The sequence below is a fragment of the Lygodium microphyllum genome, chromosome 26, assembly GCF_053477565.2.
Source record: "Lygodium microphyllum isolate KBCC chromosome 26, Lygodium_microphyllum_v1.1.10, whole genome shotgun sequence".
Lineage (NCBI taxonomy): Eukaryota > Viridiplantae > Streptophyta > Polypodiopsida > Schizaeales > Lygodiaceae > Lygodium > Lygodium microphyllum.
The window spans coordinates 118,786,583-118,804,420 of NC_141160.1; the positions used below are offsets into that span (position 1 = coordinate 118,786,583).

Consider the following 17,838-nt stretch of genomic DNA (forward strand, 5'->3'; position numbering starts at 1 on the left):
CTTAGGCTTTTCACACCTAGCCACTCACACTTGCACATAAAAACTCACTCCCTTATTGGATACACGCTCGCATAGCATCCTATTCCCATATAGACACCATATAATTAGGGTTGAGCCATTTTCACTCACAATAGGTCCCATGCATTTGCCACATCCTTCACTTACATGCAGTAACCTTAGGCAAGACACACATTGGTCATAGCCACTTTAACTTAGGTTTTAGCATATGACGTAATACACCACACTTTCTATTAGGCACACCCCCTTCCATTCAAGCCCTATGCTTAGGTGATCATCATAAACCCTTAGTTCCCCACACATACAAATCTTTAGGAACCACAAATATCCTATGCATGTACTCCCTTAGGTAATTTTTCCTAGGCATATAAAGTAGAATCGAATCTCTCCTAAGGTGCACGCGCGCGCGCGCACACACACGCACACGCACACGCACACGCACACGCACACGCACACGCACACGCACACGCACACGCACACGCACACGCACACGCACACACACACACACACACACACACACACACACACACACACACACACACACACACACACACACACACACACACATGCATGCATGCATCCAAATTCTTAGGTTATGCTCATATATAGTTATACCACACCTCACGTACATGTCTAACCCTAAGACCCCTTATTTCCACCTCCTAGGGACTCAACCCACATTAACCCTAGGATAGCTTCCTAACACCCCTCTTACTCTAAAGCCTCTTGCATGCTAGTGTACAAGTGTGCGTTAACTTAGGACACATCAATTTAGGTTGTCCAATTTTTGAATATTCACATGTCCCCTTAATGTATTTGGTCACCTTTTCTACACTCGTAGGATTTCTACTAAGTGGTTCTCTTTTTTCCTCTTGTGCCTTGATCAACTCATTCACTTTCTTACTATCCTCATAGTGATTGAGGGATGACTCTAAGGTAGGTTTCTTATCCTTTTCTTGAGAAGAAACAAGGTTTCATGTATTGAAAGTTGTGACTATCTTTATGCTTGGTAAGCTCAAGTGTATGCAATGTGCTTCATAGTCCACTTTGCGTTTGGTCGCACACTTGAAATTTCTTTCAAGAAGGACTTCCTTCCTTGCATCTTATTGATTTGGAAGCATATAGGACATGATGGGCATGTTTTCAATACTTTCTATGGTCATGAGAATTTTATACCTTCCTAGGAGTGAATATGAGAATCCTCTGTAATTATTGGTTGTCATGTTTGTCAACACAAGTTCACATTGTCCAATCTCAATCCATACATCATAGGCCAAGATGTTATAATCCAAGCCTTTGTCAATGAGAGCATCATTGACATGCTCTCTTTTAGCAGGAGTTGACCCTAAGGTACATTGGATATATTATCTCTTCATCTTCAGGGTTAATGTTTGTGGTTTGACCTTTCAGATGCTAGGCCATGTTGATCTGCATGGGGTGTAGGACGGTGCTATTGAATGCCTTTGTGTTGAGCATCATGATACATGTGAGTGATGCTACACTCACTACATCTTAAGTGATGCACTTGTAAATATGTTTGCCTCTTTATTGTTGACTCGTAAGATCTCAAGACTTGTAGACCTTAACATCTAGTCCATTGTGTAATAAAAGTATGAGGCTCTCAAGAACCAAATCAAAAACTCGTAAGATTTCAAGACTTGTAAACCTGAACATCTAGACTATTGTGTAAGCATGTTAGCAAAAGTGTTAGGGTCTCAATTACCAAATAAAAAACTCTTTCCAACCAAATCAAAAACTATTTAACTTGTCTTGCAATGCCGTCCTTGTTGTATGTCTTAGTTAGGCTCTTAAAGAGGTTTGTGTGGGGTCTTCTATGTGCATTTCTATCCCTTGAAGATGTAGGACTCATCAATGCTTCCTTCCTTAGTCTTGTCAAGTTTATCCCTCTCTATCAAAGTTTTTGTCTCTCAAATTTTGATTATTGTCTCCTTGAGTTATTGATTCAGTGTCCTTCTCTATTTGAATCTTCCCTTCTCATATTGCACTATGCATGAATGTCCTCAGCTTTTCTTCAACAGGCCTTTGTCCTTGGATAATCAATCATCTTTAGACCTTGCTTTTGATTAGTATGGAGCCCTTGGACTTCATGATGTAATTGGTCTTGCAAGCTCACATTTCCTTGTACTTAGTCTTTTGTGGCACTTTTGTTTCCTCATGTTAGGCTCTAGCAATTGGTTCTCTTGATTAGGCTGGGTCAATGTGCAATCAAGTGTGTTGCTCAATGTTCTCACAAAGTTAAGTAATGGTGCTCTAGGGCAAGGTCCTCAACAAGTCTTAGTGAAGTGAAGATAGTAAATCTCACTTGAGCTAGACACAAAGAGATGATATATGACTGTGTATTGGCAAGTAAGCTTGGATAGAGTTTGTTAAGTCAATTTACATCTCTCTCGAAATTAGTGAGTTTGTTGGCTCAAATGTTAGCTTCAACCTCACAGTCTCATAGTCATTCTGCTCCCCTAAATGGTTCATTACGATGCTTTGAATTCAACATAGTGCCCTTGTCATCTTGATTATTTGGTCGTCCCTCCCAAATGCATTTGACTAGTGCCTAAATGCCTACATGACTAGGTGTATTGTGAACTATGATCCTAGGTGACCTAGATCTAGCATGTGGTGCCTAAATGTGGTGTTAGAATATGCTAGGATTGAGCCCAGTGGATGCTCCTAAGGACTACTTGGCTTTAGGTGAAGTGCACCTAAATGGAACATAGTCTAATTACTCCTAAGCGTACTTAAAGAAATGGGTTAATGTAAATGGGTTTGACTGGTAACCTAAGAGGATAGAGTGAGACTAATTGTAACCATGGCTCTATATCTACAAACTATTTGTTACCTAGGAATTTTCAAAGAGGAGGTTTTGAAATTGATAGAGGTTCATTTAGTAAAATTTCAGTAAAATGCCATTTAAAGCCTTAGGAAAAACTTGGACCTTTAAAAGAAGTTAAAAGCTTTTGCGTCAACTTTTTAAGAAATGTTTTTGTTGGCATTATAAAACATGAGCAATTATTGGTGGGTTGGTGGTATGGCAGGTAAAATAAAAAAATAAGATTAGGCTAGATTGGGCTTTCTTTTGAGTCGACCATTATCCAATCGATGCATTACGAATTTCTTTGCTAGTAATGTAAGTCAATTATATGATACACCTTTAAATATTAAGTTTTTGCTATTAATATAAATCATATCATTTCATGTCTAAAATATAAATCATATCATTTCACATTTTATAAATGGCCAAGAATCGCTAGCTCCAATGGTAGTGAACTGGTGTGTTAAACTCTACGTTACATATTCTATTCTCATCGGGTAGGTGTGTTAAACCCTATGTTACATATTCTATTCTCAGAGGTAGGTGAAGGCACCTTGCATGATGTAAAAAGTGATAATAGCTCCACTTGATTGGTCACCAACATGGACACTATAACGTGACCAGGTGTTGAGTCAATGGTCAAGGGTTTGGGAGCCCCTTGATTACAAGTTATTGATGTAAGCCTCAATATTAGATCAATAACAAATAATTTCATGTCTAAAATACTGCTAGTTATGGTACGTGTAGTTAAATTTTATAGTGCCAACAAATAACGATATAGGAAGGACTAAGATGGCTAGTTATGGTACTTGTAATTAAATTTTAGCTAACAAATAAGGATATAGGAAGGACTAAGATGGTTAATGTTATTATAACTGCTACTTATTAATAGTTTTTTTGTGTAATGTAATTTTACATTATTAAGATACCCTTGAGTTGCCCCTAGGGCTTGAACTCAAGACCTCATGAAACTCGGAGACCCTTGTCTTTCATGCCGCTGGTGATTATTAGTTATGAGTTACCAGTTAATAATAATAATAATAATAATATTATTATTATAGTAGCTATATTTATTATACTTCTTGTAATTGTATTGTAATAATAACAAGGCATCCATCCAGAAGCCACGTACGCTTACCCTTCCATCTGAGCCATACAATCATTATGCACTCGTGGAACTGGCCACCATGAGGCTTGTCTGCTGTAGCTACCTCACTGCAGGGCTGCGAGCAGACGCAGAAGCAAGCAAACTCTAGAAAGCAAGGAGGAGGAGGAGGAGGAGGAATCGAGGCGGCCATGGCTGGAGCCTGCGGTATCCGACTTCCCTATCACCGCGGCACATCCTTCCACTGCGGCACATCCTTGTCCCCTTCCCCAGGTACAACGTTTTCCCTGCTTATCATGAGTGAAATCTTGCTGCTTATAACTGTCTTAAGATGCGATATAACTGTGTGCAAAACGTCTTACTGGGGTTCAATTAGTTGTCATTCCTCAAAGTACTCATGCGGGCATTACTCAAGATAGTCGACACGAAAGAGCTTAAATTGAACCGCGTTCCAGTACGGTTTCTACCATCAAGGCACATATTGCATCGGGAGGAATCATACTGTCTGTAGCCTTAAATTGCAGACCGATTCCCTCCGGTAGGAAGCACAGTGCATTTTTATAGAGATCAATTCGAGTGCATTTCGTATATTGAGATCAATGCTAGCATGGTACATATCCGGGGTTATGGAGCTCATAGCTAGAGGTCATTGCCATTCTGTGTCAGGCGCATTTAATGCTGGCTGAAAACTAAATAGTATTTAACAATGAGATAGAGTAAGAGTGAGTCGACGGATAGGTGTGTACTAGTGTGGTACACACAAAGAATAAAAGAATGTATTTATACTTAGGGTACGGTATACTTACACCCGCTAGGTGAGTTCACATGTGTGAAGTAATATATACACAAGAGAGCGTGTAAAGGGCCTTTACACCCAACAACTTCCCACTTAAAGGTATGAAGCGAACCTTTAACCACAGTTGCCACAAGTTTGATGCAATGCTCATGTGGAGCTTTTGCAAGACTTTTGGTGAGAATATTTGCAGGGTTATCCTGTGATTTGATCTTACTCAGGGTGACTAGACTATCATCGAGAACCTGTCTGATAAAATGATACTGAACATCAATATGTTTTGTACGTGCATGAAACATGGCATTCTTAGCCGGGCATACAACACTCTGGCTATCACATCTAAGTACAAGTGTTTTGGTGGGCAGCCCAAAATCCTTGACCAACCGACCAAGCCAATCTGCGTCTTTTGAAGCTTCAATGACTAAAATATATTCAGCCTTAGTGGTAGAGAGTGCTACTATTTTTTGCAATCTAGAGCACCAAGAAACTGCCCCACCAGCCAAGGTAAATACTAAAGATGTACCTGCTAGTAGACTTGTGAGTATCCAAGTCACCTACCATGTGTGCATCACAATACCCCTGCAGATCTAACGTTCCTTGCCATAGCAAATACATTTTCTTTGTGTGCCCTTAAGGTACTGTAAGATACATTTCATTGCTTCCCAATGTGCTTTGCCAGGATTTGACATGAACCTGCGACCATCATCGAGAACCTGTATGATAAAATGATACCGAACATCAATATGTTTGGTACGTGCATGAAACATGGCATTCTTAGCCGGGCATACAACGCTCTGGCTATCACATCTAAGTACAAGTGTTTTGGTGGGCAGCCCAAAATCCTTGACCAACTGACCAAGCCAATCTGCTTCTTTTGAAGCTTCAATGACTGAAATATATTCAGCCTCAGTGGTAGAGAGTGCTACTATTTTTTGCAATCTAGAGCACCAAGAAACCGCCCCACCAGCCAAGGTAAATACTAAAGATGTACCTGCTAGTAGACTTGTGAGTATCCAAGTCACCTATCATGTGTGCATCACAATACCCCTGCAGATCTAACGTACCCTTGCCATAGCAAATACATTTTCTTTGTGTGCCCTTAAGGTACTGTAAGATACATTTCATTGCTTTCCAATGTGCTTTGCCAGGATTTGACATGAACTTGCTTACAACTCCCACGGTATAAGCAATGTCAAGTCTAGTGGCAACCATAGCATATGAGTGAATCACAAGCTGAAGCATAAGGAACACCCTTCATAGTATTGGTTGCCTTATCATCTTTTGGGCAATTTGCTTTGCTAAGCTTAAGATAAGTGGAAAAGGTACACCAAGAGACTTAGCATCAGCCATAGAATTACGATCAAGTACTTTGCTGATGTACTTTTCTTGTGAGAGAAATAAGAGCTGTTGCTATCTATCTTTGTTACATGCATGCCCAAAATATGTTCAGCTGCACCCAAATCCTTCATGAAAAAGGCTGAATTCAGCTATCTTTTCAATGCATTAATCTGGCTTTTATGCTTACGAGCAATAAGTATATCATCCACATAAAGCACAAGTATAATGAGGCTCCCATCATCAGCTTTCTTAATATATAAGCAGTGATCGGCGCTACTTCTAAATCCATGTGAGAGCATGAAGGCCTCAAACTTTTTATACCATTGTCTAGGAGCCTATTTCAAACCATACAAGCTTCTCTTAACTTTACATACCAAATGCTCCTTTCCTTGTATAACAAAGCCTTTAGGCTGTTTCATGTACAGCTCTTCTTCCAGATCACCATGCAGAAATGCAGTTCTAACATCCATCTGATCAAGTTCAAGATCCATAGATGCTACAATGGCAAATAACACTCCAAGAGTGGCCATTTTGACAACAAGAGAAAACACTTCTTGAAATCAACGCCCTCCTTTTGTGTATAGCCCTTAGCCACAAGTCTGGCTTTGTATTTGGGCTTGCCATCCACACATTTGATTTCATAGACCCATTTGTTAGGAATGGCTTTTCTATCCTTGGGCAATGTAACCAAATCCCAAGTATCATTCTGATACAATGACTTCATTTCTTCTTGCATAGCTAGCTCTCCCTTTTTTTTTAAATTCACATGATAAGGCCTCTTTATTTGTGAGAGGCTCGCCTTCATCTGTGAGCAAAATGCAGTCCAAAGAAGGATCAAATCTTTGTATAGGTCTTTTGACACGTGTAAACCTTCTTACCCAATGATTTGTGTTATTAGGTAATGGATCCACATCCAAGGGAATGTCAAAGACCTCATTGTTTGGCTGCTGAACTGCATGTTTAGGTTGCTGCAATACAATTTCAGATTGCTGTAATTCATTTTCAGCATGCTGATTTTGGTGCTCAAGTTGATGTTCAGCATCCCCTAGTTGCCCATTTTTATCTGGCTCAATAATGATATGTTGATTTTCATAATTAGCATCAAAAGGAGCTGAATTTTCAGTGGCTGATGGTTGCTCAAGTAATTGATCATGCTGAAATTTAACTTTCTTTTCGTTTGAGTCTTTAGATGTGACATTTTTCAAACAGCTTTGACTCATTAAATACCACATCCCGGCTGCGTAGCACATTTTTCATGCTTGGAATCCAAACTCTATAGCCCATTTCACCTTCATCTCCATAACCCATGAAGATGTCTCTATGAGATTTCATGTTAAGTTTGGTTCTGCTATCAACAGGTATATGCACATAGCATTTGCAGCAAAAGACTCTCAAGTGGTCATATGAAGCAGGTTTGCTAGACCAAACCTCTTAAGGGATGCCACTTTCAAGTGCACGATGTGGAGATGGGTTGCAAATATGCATCACGGTTTTAAGTGCCTCTCCCCAAAACAATTGTGAGAGATTAGTTAGGGACAACATGCACCGAATCTTCTCACATAACGTGTGATTGATTCGCTTAGCCACACCATTAGATGATGGATTGTAAGGAGCTGTAAGCTCTCGTTTAATCCCATTGTCATCACAAAACTTATTGAATTTTTTAGATATATACTTTCCCCATTATCTGTTCTTATGCATTTTAACTTTAAGCCTTTTGAGTATTAACCAATGTATAAAACCTTTTAAAAGCATCCAATGCCTCACTTTTCTGCTTAGGCAAGTAGATCCATAGTTTCCTAGAATGGTCATCAATAAAAGACACAAAATAACGGAAACCACTATGAATTTTTATTGGCATGGTGCAAACATCAGAATGGACTAAATCCAAGATACATGCCTTCCTAGAGGCTCTATGAGAGTATGGACTCTTTACATGTTTACCAAGAATACAATCATCACAAAAGTTGAGCTTTGAGTTTTTCACATAAACTGTTCTAAGTGAAGAGAGTGATTGCAAACCCTTTTGGCTCATATGTCCAAGACGCTTGTGCCATAACTCCATGTGTGACTGTACTTTAGTAATTGCAACAAACTGTCTAGGAAGTGCCTTGCAATAGAGATAATACAGAGTCTCCTTTTTACCACCTCTCGTGACTAGCATAGATCCTTTCTGTATTTTCCACACACTACCACCAAAAGTAGTGAAGTAACCTTTGCTGTCTAGTTGTCCAACAGAAAGCAAGCTCTTCTTGATACTAGGTATATACCTAACATCATGAATAATCAATTCTTGACCATTTTCTAGAGCCAGGTGTATGGTGCCCATTCCTTCAATATCACATATATGATTGTTGCCAAGGTAGACGTTTCCAAGATTACCTTTTACATAAGTAGAGAAACACTCCAGAGATGGAGTTATATGAAAAAAAACACCGCTGTCAACAATCCACGATTGTGACAAACCATCATGACCTAACAACAAAGCATCTATCTACATAAGTAGAGAAACACTCCAGAGATGGAGTTATATGAAAAAAAACACCGCTGTCGACAATCCACGATTGTGACAAACCATCATGACCTAACAACAAAGCATCTATCACATTTGTTTTAGTGATATACATGTCCTCCACTGTCATAGCAAGCGGATCTGAAAATACAATCAGCAAATCAACATCTTTATCCTCTTCTATTTCCTCAATAACAACACTAGATACCACATTTACTTTTTCTGTCTCTTTAGGGGTAGAGCTGCCATTCTTGTCATTCTTTTTACCTTTTGTATTAGCCAGCTTCTTGTGTTCTTGTTCCTTTTTAAAGTACTTGCAATTGGGCTTTTTATGCCCTTTGCGACCACATTGATAACAAGTTACATCTTGCTGTTTTTCCTTGCTTTTGTTGCGATTTTTGTTTTTATTTGCAGCATTATATTTTTTTTCAGTTCTTCCTCTTACATTGTAGGCTAATCCACTATTTTTCCCACTTGCCTTGCGTCTAATCTCTTCATTTAGAATAGAATTAGGTACACTATGAAATGCCAAGTTGGGGTTATTGCTCAATGACACATCCAATGCTTTCCATGAATCAGGCAAGGTCACGAGCAAGAAGATAGCCCTCAATCTAGGATCAAAAGGTGGCAAACCTGCATCCTGTAAACTGACTCAAAATATTGGTGAAAGCATTCAAATGCTTTGAGGCAGTCTTGAACTCATCAAGCTTCAAGTTGACCAACTTCGGTATGAGATGTATCTGATTGACAGGAGTTGTATTCTCATAAGTAGCCTTGAGTTTCTCCCAAACTACATAGGTAGTATCAAGCCCCTTTATATCAACCAAGATATCATCTGTGACGGCCATTTTAATGTAAGTAATGGCATTTTTATTCAATTTAGCCCAATCCTCATTTGATAAAGTAACAGTCTTATGTTCTTCTAAAGCATCATCACAATCCTTTAGAAAGAGTACCCTGCATACAATCTTTCCAAAGACCAAAACCAATGCAATCGAATTTATAAATCTCAAAGAGATTCTTTGTGTCAGACATAGATGCACTGCCAGCCATTTTAGCAATACACAACTGCAATAAAGGACTGAATGCTTTCAGCCAATAGCAAGGTTGCTGAATTGTAACAACAAGTACACACTCTTGTACTTCCAAGGTGTCCAAGAAGCAGATGTTTAGTTGCAAAATTCAGTCTCAAGTATTGATTACAGTATATGCACGAATCAAATCTGATACATTTGCATTAAGGACAGCTCTCAGTTCAGTAATACATCACCAAAATTCCCAAATGCAATGGCCCAAATGCTGTATTTACCATTGTTTCACTGCATAGTGAGTATTCAACAATACATGTACCAAGAAAAGCTGCCCTTTTTCCCTTTTTCAACATTTGAAGCATCCAAAACTCAAAAGACTCCCACTCAGCGTGAATCTGCTGCAAATTTCACTGTCCAGTCTCAAAACGACTCAAAATACATCACCATTGTTTCACTGCATAGTGAATATTCAACAATACATGTACCAAGAAAAGCTGCCCTTTTTCCCTTTTTCAACATTTGAAGCATCCAAAACTCAAAAGACTCCCACTCAGTGTGAATCTGCTGCAAATTTCACTGTCCAGTCTCAAAACGACTCAAAATACATCACAATGTGAAAAGCCCCAAAATTTCTGCACTGAATTTGCTCCAATTGCATAAATACATCTTCCCGAGCATCAAGTACGGGCTAATGTTGCAGAAATTTCACGATTTCTGCAAAAGCCCCAAATTTCAAGGTCCAAAAGTGCACAATTTCCAAGAAATTGGCTCATCCAAGCAAAAATTTCACTTGCATTTGAGAATCCTCAAAATTTCCAAGACCTGTGCACTCAATGTCTTCAGTTTATGGTTCAGAAGTCACTGAAATATGTGTCCCAGGCCCCAAATCTGGGAAAAGCCCCAAATTTTATGGAGCAAATTGGCACAGATTCGTGCTTTGTGCTTGCTCGCATGAACACCCGCATGAGGGGAAGTAAATTAGACTGAGAAATTTCTAATTTTAAGAAAAAGGTATTGGAGCCGTTGACTTGTCCGTCGTCTGTGTGGCCGCGTTGCGTGCCTGTCGACTCTCATGCAGTCCCTTGCCGCCTGTTACACAGCAGTCCCGTTACTTGGCCCCTCGTGAAGTCTCCAGTCTCGTTGCGCAGTAGTCAGTTGTCTGGCCCCTCGTGAAGTCGTCACCTGGCCAGTTACGCCTGCACCTGACCAGTTATGCCTGTACCTGACCCTGTCACTTGGTGCCCATTACGTTGGTCCCTGTCGACTGTTTGCTCCCTTGTGTGCTGTCGACTGGCTGCTTGCTCTTCAACAGCCGCTAGACAGTTACGCCTGGTCACAATGGTGACAATTGCACTGTCGGCTGGCGTGAGCCATCAGCTCTGATACCAGTTTGTAGAGTTGAGGTGGAAGCAGATAGAGAAAGAGAGTTGAGAGCGGGCACATTAATCGAGGAGCTAACTTGCACATTTGATCAACAACTTAATCAAATGCTAAGCAAAACATCAAATCTTCATGTCCTTGTGACACACCCTCCCAACCCTCTCTTTTCATCCAGGAGGACCATTCTTCCATGGCATGAGACGATACTTCAATATTACAATAATTGACAATGCTTAGATACTAAGAAGAATTCTAATCTGATTTTGGGGCCTTTTAGGTTGGTGGGAAAAATGGAGATCTCCTAACGAGAGAGTCTACTTTTACTTGGAAAAAGTTTTTAGTTTTTCAAAGAATAGATTTCTCAAGGGGATGCTCAACAAGTTAAATTTTTGAAGTTCTTATGTTTTAGTGTCATCGATACTACCTCAATCCATGAGAAGGATATCCTACTCACATCTTCCCAAAACTAAATTACCTTTCTTGATTAGTTTGGCAAGAAATTCAATGTTGCATCCAAAGCAGGCCAATACCCCAAAAAGAAGTTTTGAAGCATTAAAATAAGATACTTAGAGGGATAGAAACGGCCCAAGCTCGAAAGGCCATGTGTGCTATGAAATGTGATTGCCCCATTTCGTCAGTTTTGGCCTGCTTTGGATGCACTAGAGATGCCAAAAACACTAAAGACAGTGCAAACTCAATAACCTTTATTTATATATGATTCCCTCTTCTTTTATAGTTTTTTACAACATTACATAGGCTCTCATTTGCTTTGTTTGCATCACAAGATTCAAAAAAGGGTTTTTTAAAAATATACCTACCATGTAAGATGTTTTGATGCACACAAGGAAATCTCCAATTTAACTTTTAGCCAAATAAATTTGTGGTTCTCTCTCTTGAATTTGTTAATTTTGAAGCCAAGAAAATAAAGGATCCTGTGGTCTCTACTTTGCCTAACGATGGTCCTGCTTGCTAAGATCAGATGTCATCCTTCCCTGCGAGTCATGCTTACCTTTACCTCTACAGTTTCAAAGGACCTTTTTGTGCATGAGTGGGGACAAGCCCTGGAGTAGGAATTTCATTCCGTAGTCTGGAATGGGTTTTGCTCCAATGGTGCCTTGGACAGGTACGAGGTACACCTTATGATTAAGGGATGTCCAATAGGAGGGCATTGACTTTAGAGAGACCTCACTCTTACAACCAGGATTCTTATCATTCGGTTGCTTGTATTTCTTGCAGCATCCTATCACTGTTGGCCTATCTATCAGATGGACATGACCAAATGAAAGGCACACAATGATCCAGTATGCCAATTTTCTGTTGGATAGGTCAAACATGGGAACAAATGGCTTAGGTGCTGTAATATCTATCCTCATTCACAATCGTATGTACTGGATTGTCTGCCCTCTTTTACCTACCTGAGCCCCAAGCTAGGAAGGTAGTGGACTGTACCACACCTTTGGATAGATATGCTAGTATGGTCTAAGCGGAAGGATTCCCTTCACCTTGCCTAGAAGTAGTTTGATAATAGAATGAAGCAAAGTGCAGGGCGTCTAAGGGATGGTAATACAGTTTACTGTGGTTCATACTATAGGATATGCATCCTGGTGCTTTGTAAATGGTCTCTTGCCATCATTGTTGTAAGCCATAGGAATAATGTCTCATTTTCAAGTGTAGAACTTCAGGAATGACAGTACGGGCAAATTCTCAATTACATTTGCGTCTCTACTGTATGTTTATGGAGATACATTCTCACATGGAAGTTTGAAGTATATTTTGGAGTTTTCCGTTGAGAAGGTGCTTTATATCTTTGAAACTTAGGGCCAGGTCTCTCAGGTAGCATACAAACAACAAGGAAGCACCAGCTTGTAGTTTCCAGTCAAATGGAGAATCATGCGAGGTTTTCATCAAGTCTCGGGACTGATCTCCCAATGCGTGAATTTTCACAGGTAAATCAGCAAATGGTGTTAAATACAGAACTTGTTTAAAGAACTGGCCTTCATTTTTCAAAGGTTCCTAGGTACTGTGCTGTTAATACTAATGCTGTTTTTCCAGGTTCCTTTCCAAACATATTTGCAAGATCGTCAAAGGGTTTTTGAAGCCCTTTTTCCAGACAAACAGCGGTGTGAGAAGCTCAATGATGTAATCTAATAAGACCCTTCAACATTTACCCCTGCTGTAACAGTTAACGATGTGAATGCTATTGATCACTCCTTTCTTTGTCTAGGAGGAGTGGCGGGTTTATATGCTTCCACTTGAGTTTCTGTTTCTATCTGTGAATCCTGTTGTGGACATGCGAATAGTAGTCCAACCACCAAAAAGAGAACTCCCTATTACTATACCCACAGGTGTTGAGAGGGTTCTTACATTGGAAGCAGTAAGTAGGATTACTGCAGTCGACAAATTGATCTGTGATGTAGTTATTTGATTGCTCAGAAATCTACTTTGATTTTTCATCATTGCTCAGGAATATGACTTCCCAGACGTGAACTTGACTTGCAGACGAAATGGGATCTGCGAGGACTGGATTATGTGTTGAAGCCTTCAGATTTCATCTTGAGCATAAATGGTGTTTTGTTTTCTGAGAGAAGGGGACCGTTATCACGCCTGAAAGGGCATTTGGAAATGAGTGTTAAGTTTGCTGTTCCTCCATCCCTTGCGATGATTCCGCATGAAGCATTCAGGAGTGTTGGAGAAACGGTCAGTTCTTTTGGAAAGGATGTTGTCTCTGCACTGATTTAAGACCAGAATTGTGGGCTCCTGACGCTGTGCAGTGCAGGTTCTAACTCGGTTGCTTCAATCAATGAAAGAGAAAGTGAACAACAAGCTTCTTGAGGATTACAGGGCTTATGTGACAGAGTGCTCGAAAAGGGTCCCAAGTAGTACAATGATAACTACACCAGCAGGTTAGTCTTGATTGTCAGAGAAGCTGGCCATAAGCAGTTGGACCTTAGTTGCGAGTTAAGTTGATCATGCAACCATCATGCACTTTGGAGAGCAGTCTGTGATTCTTGTCAAAAGGCAGGCAGGGCCGAATAACAGAATCACCCTAAAGTAAATTGTAATGTCTAGGTTTTGTACATTCTTGGCAAGCAGTTGGGCCAATCTGGTCTATTACAGGATCCATAGTAAATTTGAAAAGAGCTGTAAAGCCCAAACCATTACTCCTATTGAAAGAGTTGTACAGTATGCACTTTGTAAACTTTTCCTTTTGATGTCTTCTCATTATCGCGGTCTTGGGATATAGAATATTTTAACTGTAATTATGTAAATCTTTTAGCTCAATAGGGAGGTGTAACTAGTGGTGTTGAGGGTTGTGAAGGTGCAAACTCTAAGCTTTTGAAGGGAATTTCACCTTTTCAGCATTCCGACATGACAAAGTGTTCAAGATTGTAAGTGTGTTTTGTGGTGCACCTAACAGCAGTTCTTGATTTTATGTGATTTATCAGCATTGATTAAGGACATATGGTTTTACAATGGTTATGGTAGCATGGTGGTTTAGGAGTTCAAAATTTTAGTTCAAAGATGGTTGATGTATTTTACATGTGTGCACACATGCAGGCATGCAATAGTTGCACTAGTTTACATGTGCCACACATGCACAGGCATGCATGCAGGTGCAGAAGTTTTTTATTTACCCACATACACAGTGTGTGTGTGTGGATGAGAGTCCCAAGAGGTAGCCTGATTCACCCTGTTTCTTTTTGCCCCAGTGATTTTCATATGTAGGAGAAATGAGCTGTATACATGAATCTCTAACAATATATCGAAACAAACACAAATCTCATGATATTGTATTAAATACCTCCCTATGGAATTATCCTTTCCATAATCATGTTGCCAAAAATTTTATAACTGTCTAGCCTCATGTAAAGGAGTCAAAGAAGTGTCCAAATCCTAGGCTCAAGGCAAAAATCTAACATTATATTGAGCCAAATCTTATTGAAAAAAGGAGTGTCTTAGAAGCACCAAGCAAGGCATTGAGTCCCAAACCCAAAGTAGTGTTTACAACAATGTGTGTGTAAGAAGAGAGTCTCTAGTTGTGAGGTCCAAGTGGATGTGGGAGGTGAAGAGGTTAGCATTGTGGTAAACTCACTATCCCTCAAGGTAACGTTGTTAGGAGCAAGACACTTTGGGGTTTTGGACCTAAGTGACAGTTAAGGTGAGAGCTAGATGCTAGGCTAGTAACCAATAGAGTGTGTAAGCTAGGTACAAGGAGGCTCACACCACAAGGTGTTCGAGTGTGCAAATCACCTTATGTAATATCTTATTTGTTGAAGATATTATATTTCTTTACCATGAGGCTAGGAGTATGAATGTGAATGGGCCAAAGGATCACAAGGTAAAGCTCTCTAAACATCAAGGTGCAGTGCTTAGGTAGGCAATTTACATCAACTTTGAGATTAATAATGCTTTGGAAGGCTATGAGTTTTTGTTTTGAGTTCAACTTTTGAAAGTGCCTCTAGGTAAACTTTCACAAGCACAAATTTGAGTGTTTGAGGTCAAGGAATCATTATGTTTTGAAACAAGCAAGTAGGGAAGCAAAACTTTAGCCTAGTTCTAGCTATTATAAGTGCAAGTCTTATAGCCAAAGCCACAAACAAGCCATGGGAGGAACCTTTGAGTTTGCTTGAGGTAAGATACATGTTTTACTCCTATTTGATGCTCTTCTGGCAAGTAAGAAAAACATCCAAAAGCTTGTGCACAATGTCTAGAACAAGTCTATGATACTACATGCTAGATGTCTCTTATATATTACAACATGAGAAAGCACGATGAAATAAGTTTTAGTCTAACTTGAAGCTTGAAAGTCATGCATCCTCAACTCTATGTAAGAAAGTGGCATTGTTGCAAGCTATGATCATTGTGCATGCTTGCTCATGTAATTGAGCCTTTCTTTTTGTGCGAGCTTCTTATGGTGCTCTACTCATGAAGAACACTAAAGCTTGCCTTAATCCTCGGATGTGGTATGAATCAACTATGCACAAAATGAGTTAGTCACTCTTAAGAAGGTAAAAATTAGTTTTTTCTCTCAAAAAGGCTATATTTTTTGTTTTCTGACTCTTACCTATTCTATTATGTGCAATGTATGTCTATTGCATAAGAGGTTCAAAGTAAAGCTTGAAATAAATGCTCATATGTAAGATGCAATGGTTTTTAATAAATATAATCTAAATTTCCCTTCCTACTGTAGATGAATGGGTTTCGCAAGGCTACCCCTTCTTAAAAGAAGAGCACATCACCACTCAATCCTTCCAAGCCACAATTTCTTCAATTGGTAATGATATAGAGTACTGTTAGGTGAATGATTTCCATCTCTTGATATTGTTAATGTCGAAGAGATGCATAGAGATATGACTAAAGTTTGAAGGAAGTTTCCAAAGAATTTATTTGATAGAGAAGATCAATGGGTCACATTTTTGGATATTGATATCAAAAGAACGTTGAAGTGTATACCTAAACCATTTGTATTCCAAGTTAATTGATGATTTAGTTGGTTGTTATAAGGCATACCAAGGCACCCTAGTATGTAAGAGTAGATTGGGAGGTTTGGACATAGAGTTTGACAATTAGAGAAGATAGTGTTTCCTCATTCAACCATCAAATAATCTAGGTAGGTTTGGAAGAATACACTTGGAATGTGCAAAAATCAAGAAAGATGTATTTGACAGACTTCAAATCCAACTTGTTGCACTTGTCTTGGGAATATGGTGGAACACCTCACATCCAAAGACTCTCAAGTTTACATACAAAGGAGGTTTACTAGACAACTCTAGCACTAGCAACAGTGCATGGGGCTCTTTTAATCAAATGAACTACAGTGGTAACTATCTCAACCCAAAATATATGAGGTAGACTTGCATGACATCATACTACAAACCCTCTCCTAAATGGTCCTATTCATGTGCTCAATAATACCATTCTAAGGTGGGATATAATAAGTGGTCAATTGACATCTAATGCCCTGATCATCCTAGAATTGCTCAAAAGCATATGATACATACTCACTACCATTATTTGTTCATAGGTATTTTAGCCTATGCTTAGACTGGTTCTCAACCAAAGTAACCAAGCGTTGAAAAGTAGCTAAGACATTTGTTTTTTTCCTTATGGGATATGCCTAGACTTTATATGAGCAAACATCAGTGAACGCAACAAAATATTTAGCTCCACCCTAGGAGATTGACATGCATGGGACCATAAACATCAGAGTAAGCAAGAGCCAACGACTCACCTAGGCGCATAGAGCCAGATTTCTTATCAACATTATGAGCTTGCCTGCCATATAAGAAATAATAAGGATCAAAACAAGAATACTCCAAGGGTGGGAGATATTCCAAATGAGTCAAAACTTTCATTACTTTAAGTGATATATGCCCAAGGTGACAATGACACAGAGATACATGAAAAAGCTGAGTGATGACCAACATATGTTTTGTAGATCTGGAAGCGATCAAGGGATAAAGGCTGTTAACTTTTGCATCCCTAGCGAAATGAGGTTGCCATGAGTAATCTTCCAAGAAGAATCACAAAAGAGACATGATAAGAAGCATCATCCAATTGTTCACTTCCACAAATAAGGCTTTTTGTCAAGGTCGGGACATGATGTACATCATGCAAAATAAAAGACACATCCATTGGAAATTGCAAGAAAACGTCACCAATGCCAATGATGTCACATACATGATCATCCCTTGGACAAAATATTAAATGGTACGATAGGTGTAAAATCAATTGCGATGGGTCACATGAAAGAAATCCCTCAAATCAAGTAACCAACATTGAGAGAATGAGGACTGAGCATCAGTCAATTGTGTGGTAGCAAAAGCGAAGAAG

At 39.4% G+C, this 17,838-nt stretch overlaps 1 protein-coding gene across 3 annotated transcripts; it reads left to right on the forward strand.

Annotated features, from left to right (window-relative positions):
• Nucleotides 1-3,951: 3,951 nt before the first annotated feature.
• LOC148013746 (uncharacterized) lies at nt 3,952-14,224 on the forward strand. 3 transcript variants are annotated; one of them, XM_087668347.1, is made up of 6 exons: nt 3,960-4,223; nt 12,823-12,950; nt 13,057-13,143; nt 13,229-13,378; nt 13,504-13,701; nt 13,781-14,224. In XM_087668347.1, the coding sequence occupies exons 1-6, from the start codon at nt 4,142-4,144 to the stop codon at nt 13,910-13,912; spliced, it is 777 nt and encodes a 258-aa protein (XP_087524473.1). In that variant the 5' UTR covers nt 3,960-4,141; the 3' UTR covers nt 13,913-14,224. The 3 variants fall into 3 exon arrangements, with proteins under 3 accessions (XP_087524477.1, XP_087524473.1, XP_087524476.1); XM_087668350.1 differs by having other exon boundaries at nt 12,838-12,950; XM_087668351.1 differs by lacking the exon at nt 13,781-14,224 and having other exon boundaries at nt 3,952-4,223; nt 13,469-13,686.
• Nucleotides 14,225-17,838: the final 3,614 nt, after the last annotated feature.

Excerpts from the sequence above, each read along its gene's own strand:
- LOC148013746 (XM_087668347.1), top strand. The coding sequence starts at position 4,142 with ATGGCTGGAGCCTGCGGTATCCGACTTCCCTATCACCGCGGCACATCC. Across the intron at positions 12,951-13,056 it reads CAATGCGTGAATTTTCACAG|GTTCCTTTCCAAACATATTT; the intron begins GTAAATCAGCAA and ends CTGTTTTTCCAG. Across the intron at positions 13,702-13,780 it reads TCAGGAGTGTTGGAGAAACG|GTTCTAACTCGGTTGCTTCA; the intron begins GTCAGTTCTTTT and ends TGTGCAGTGCAG.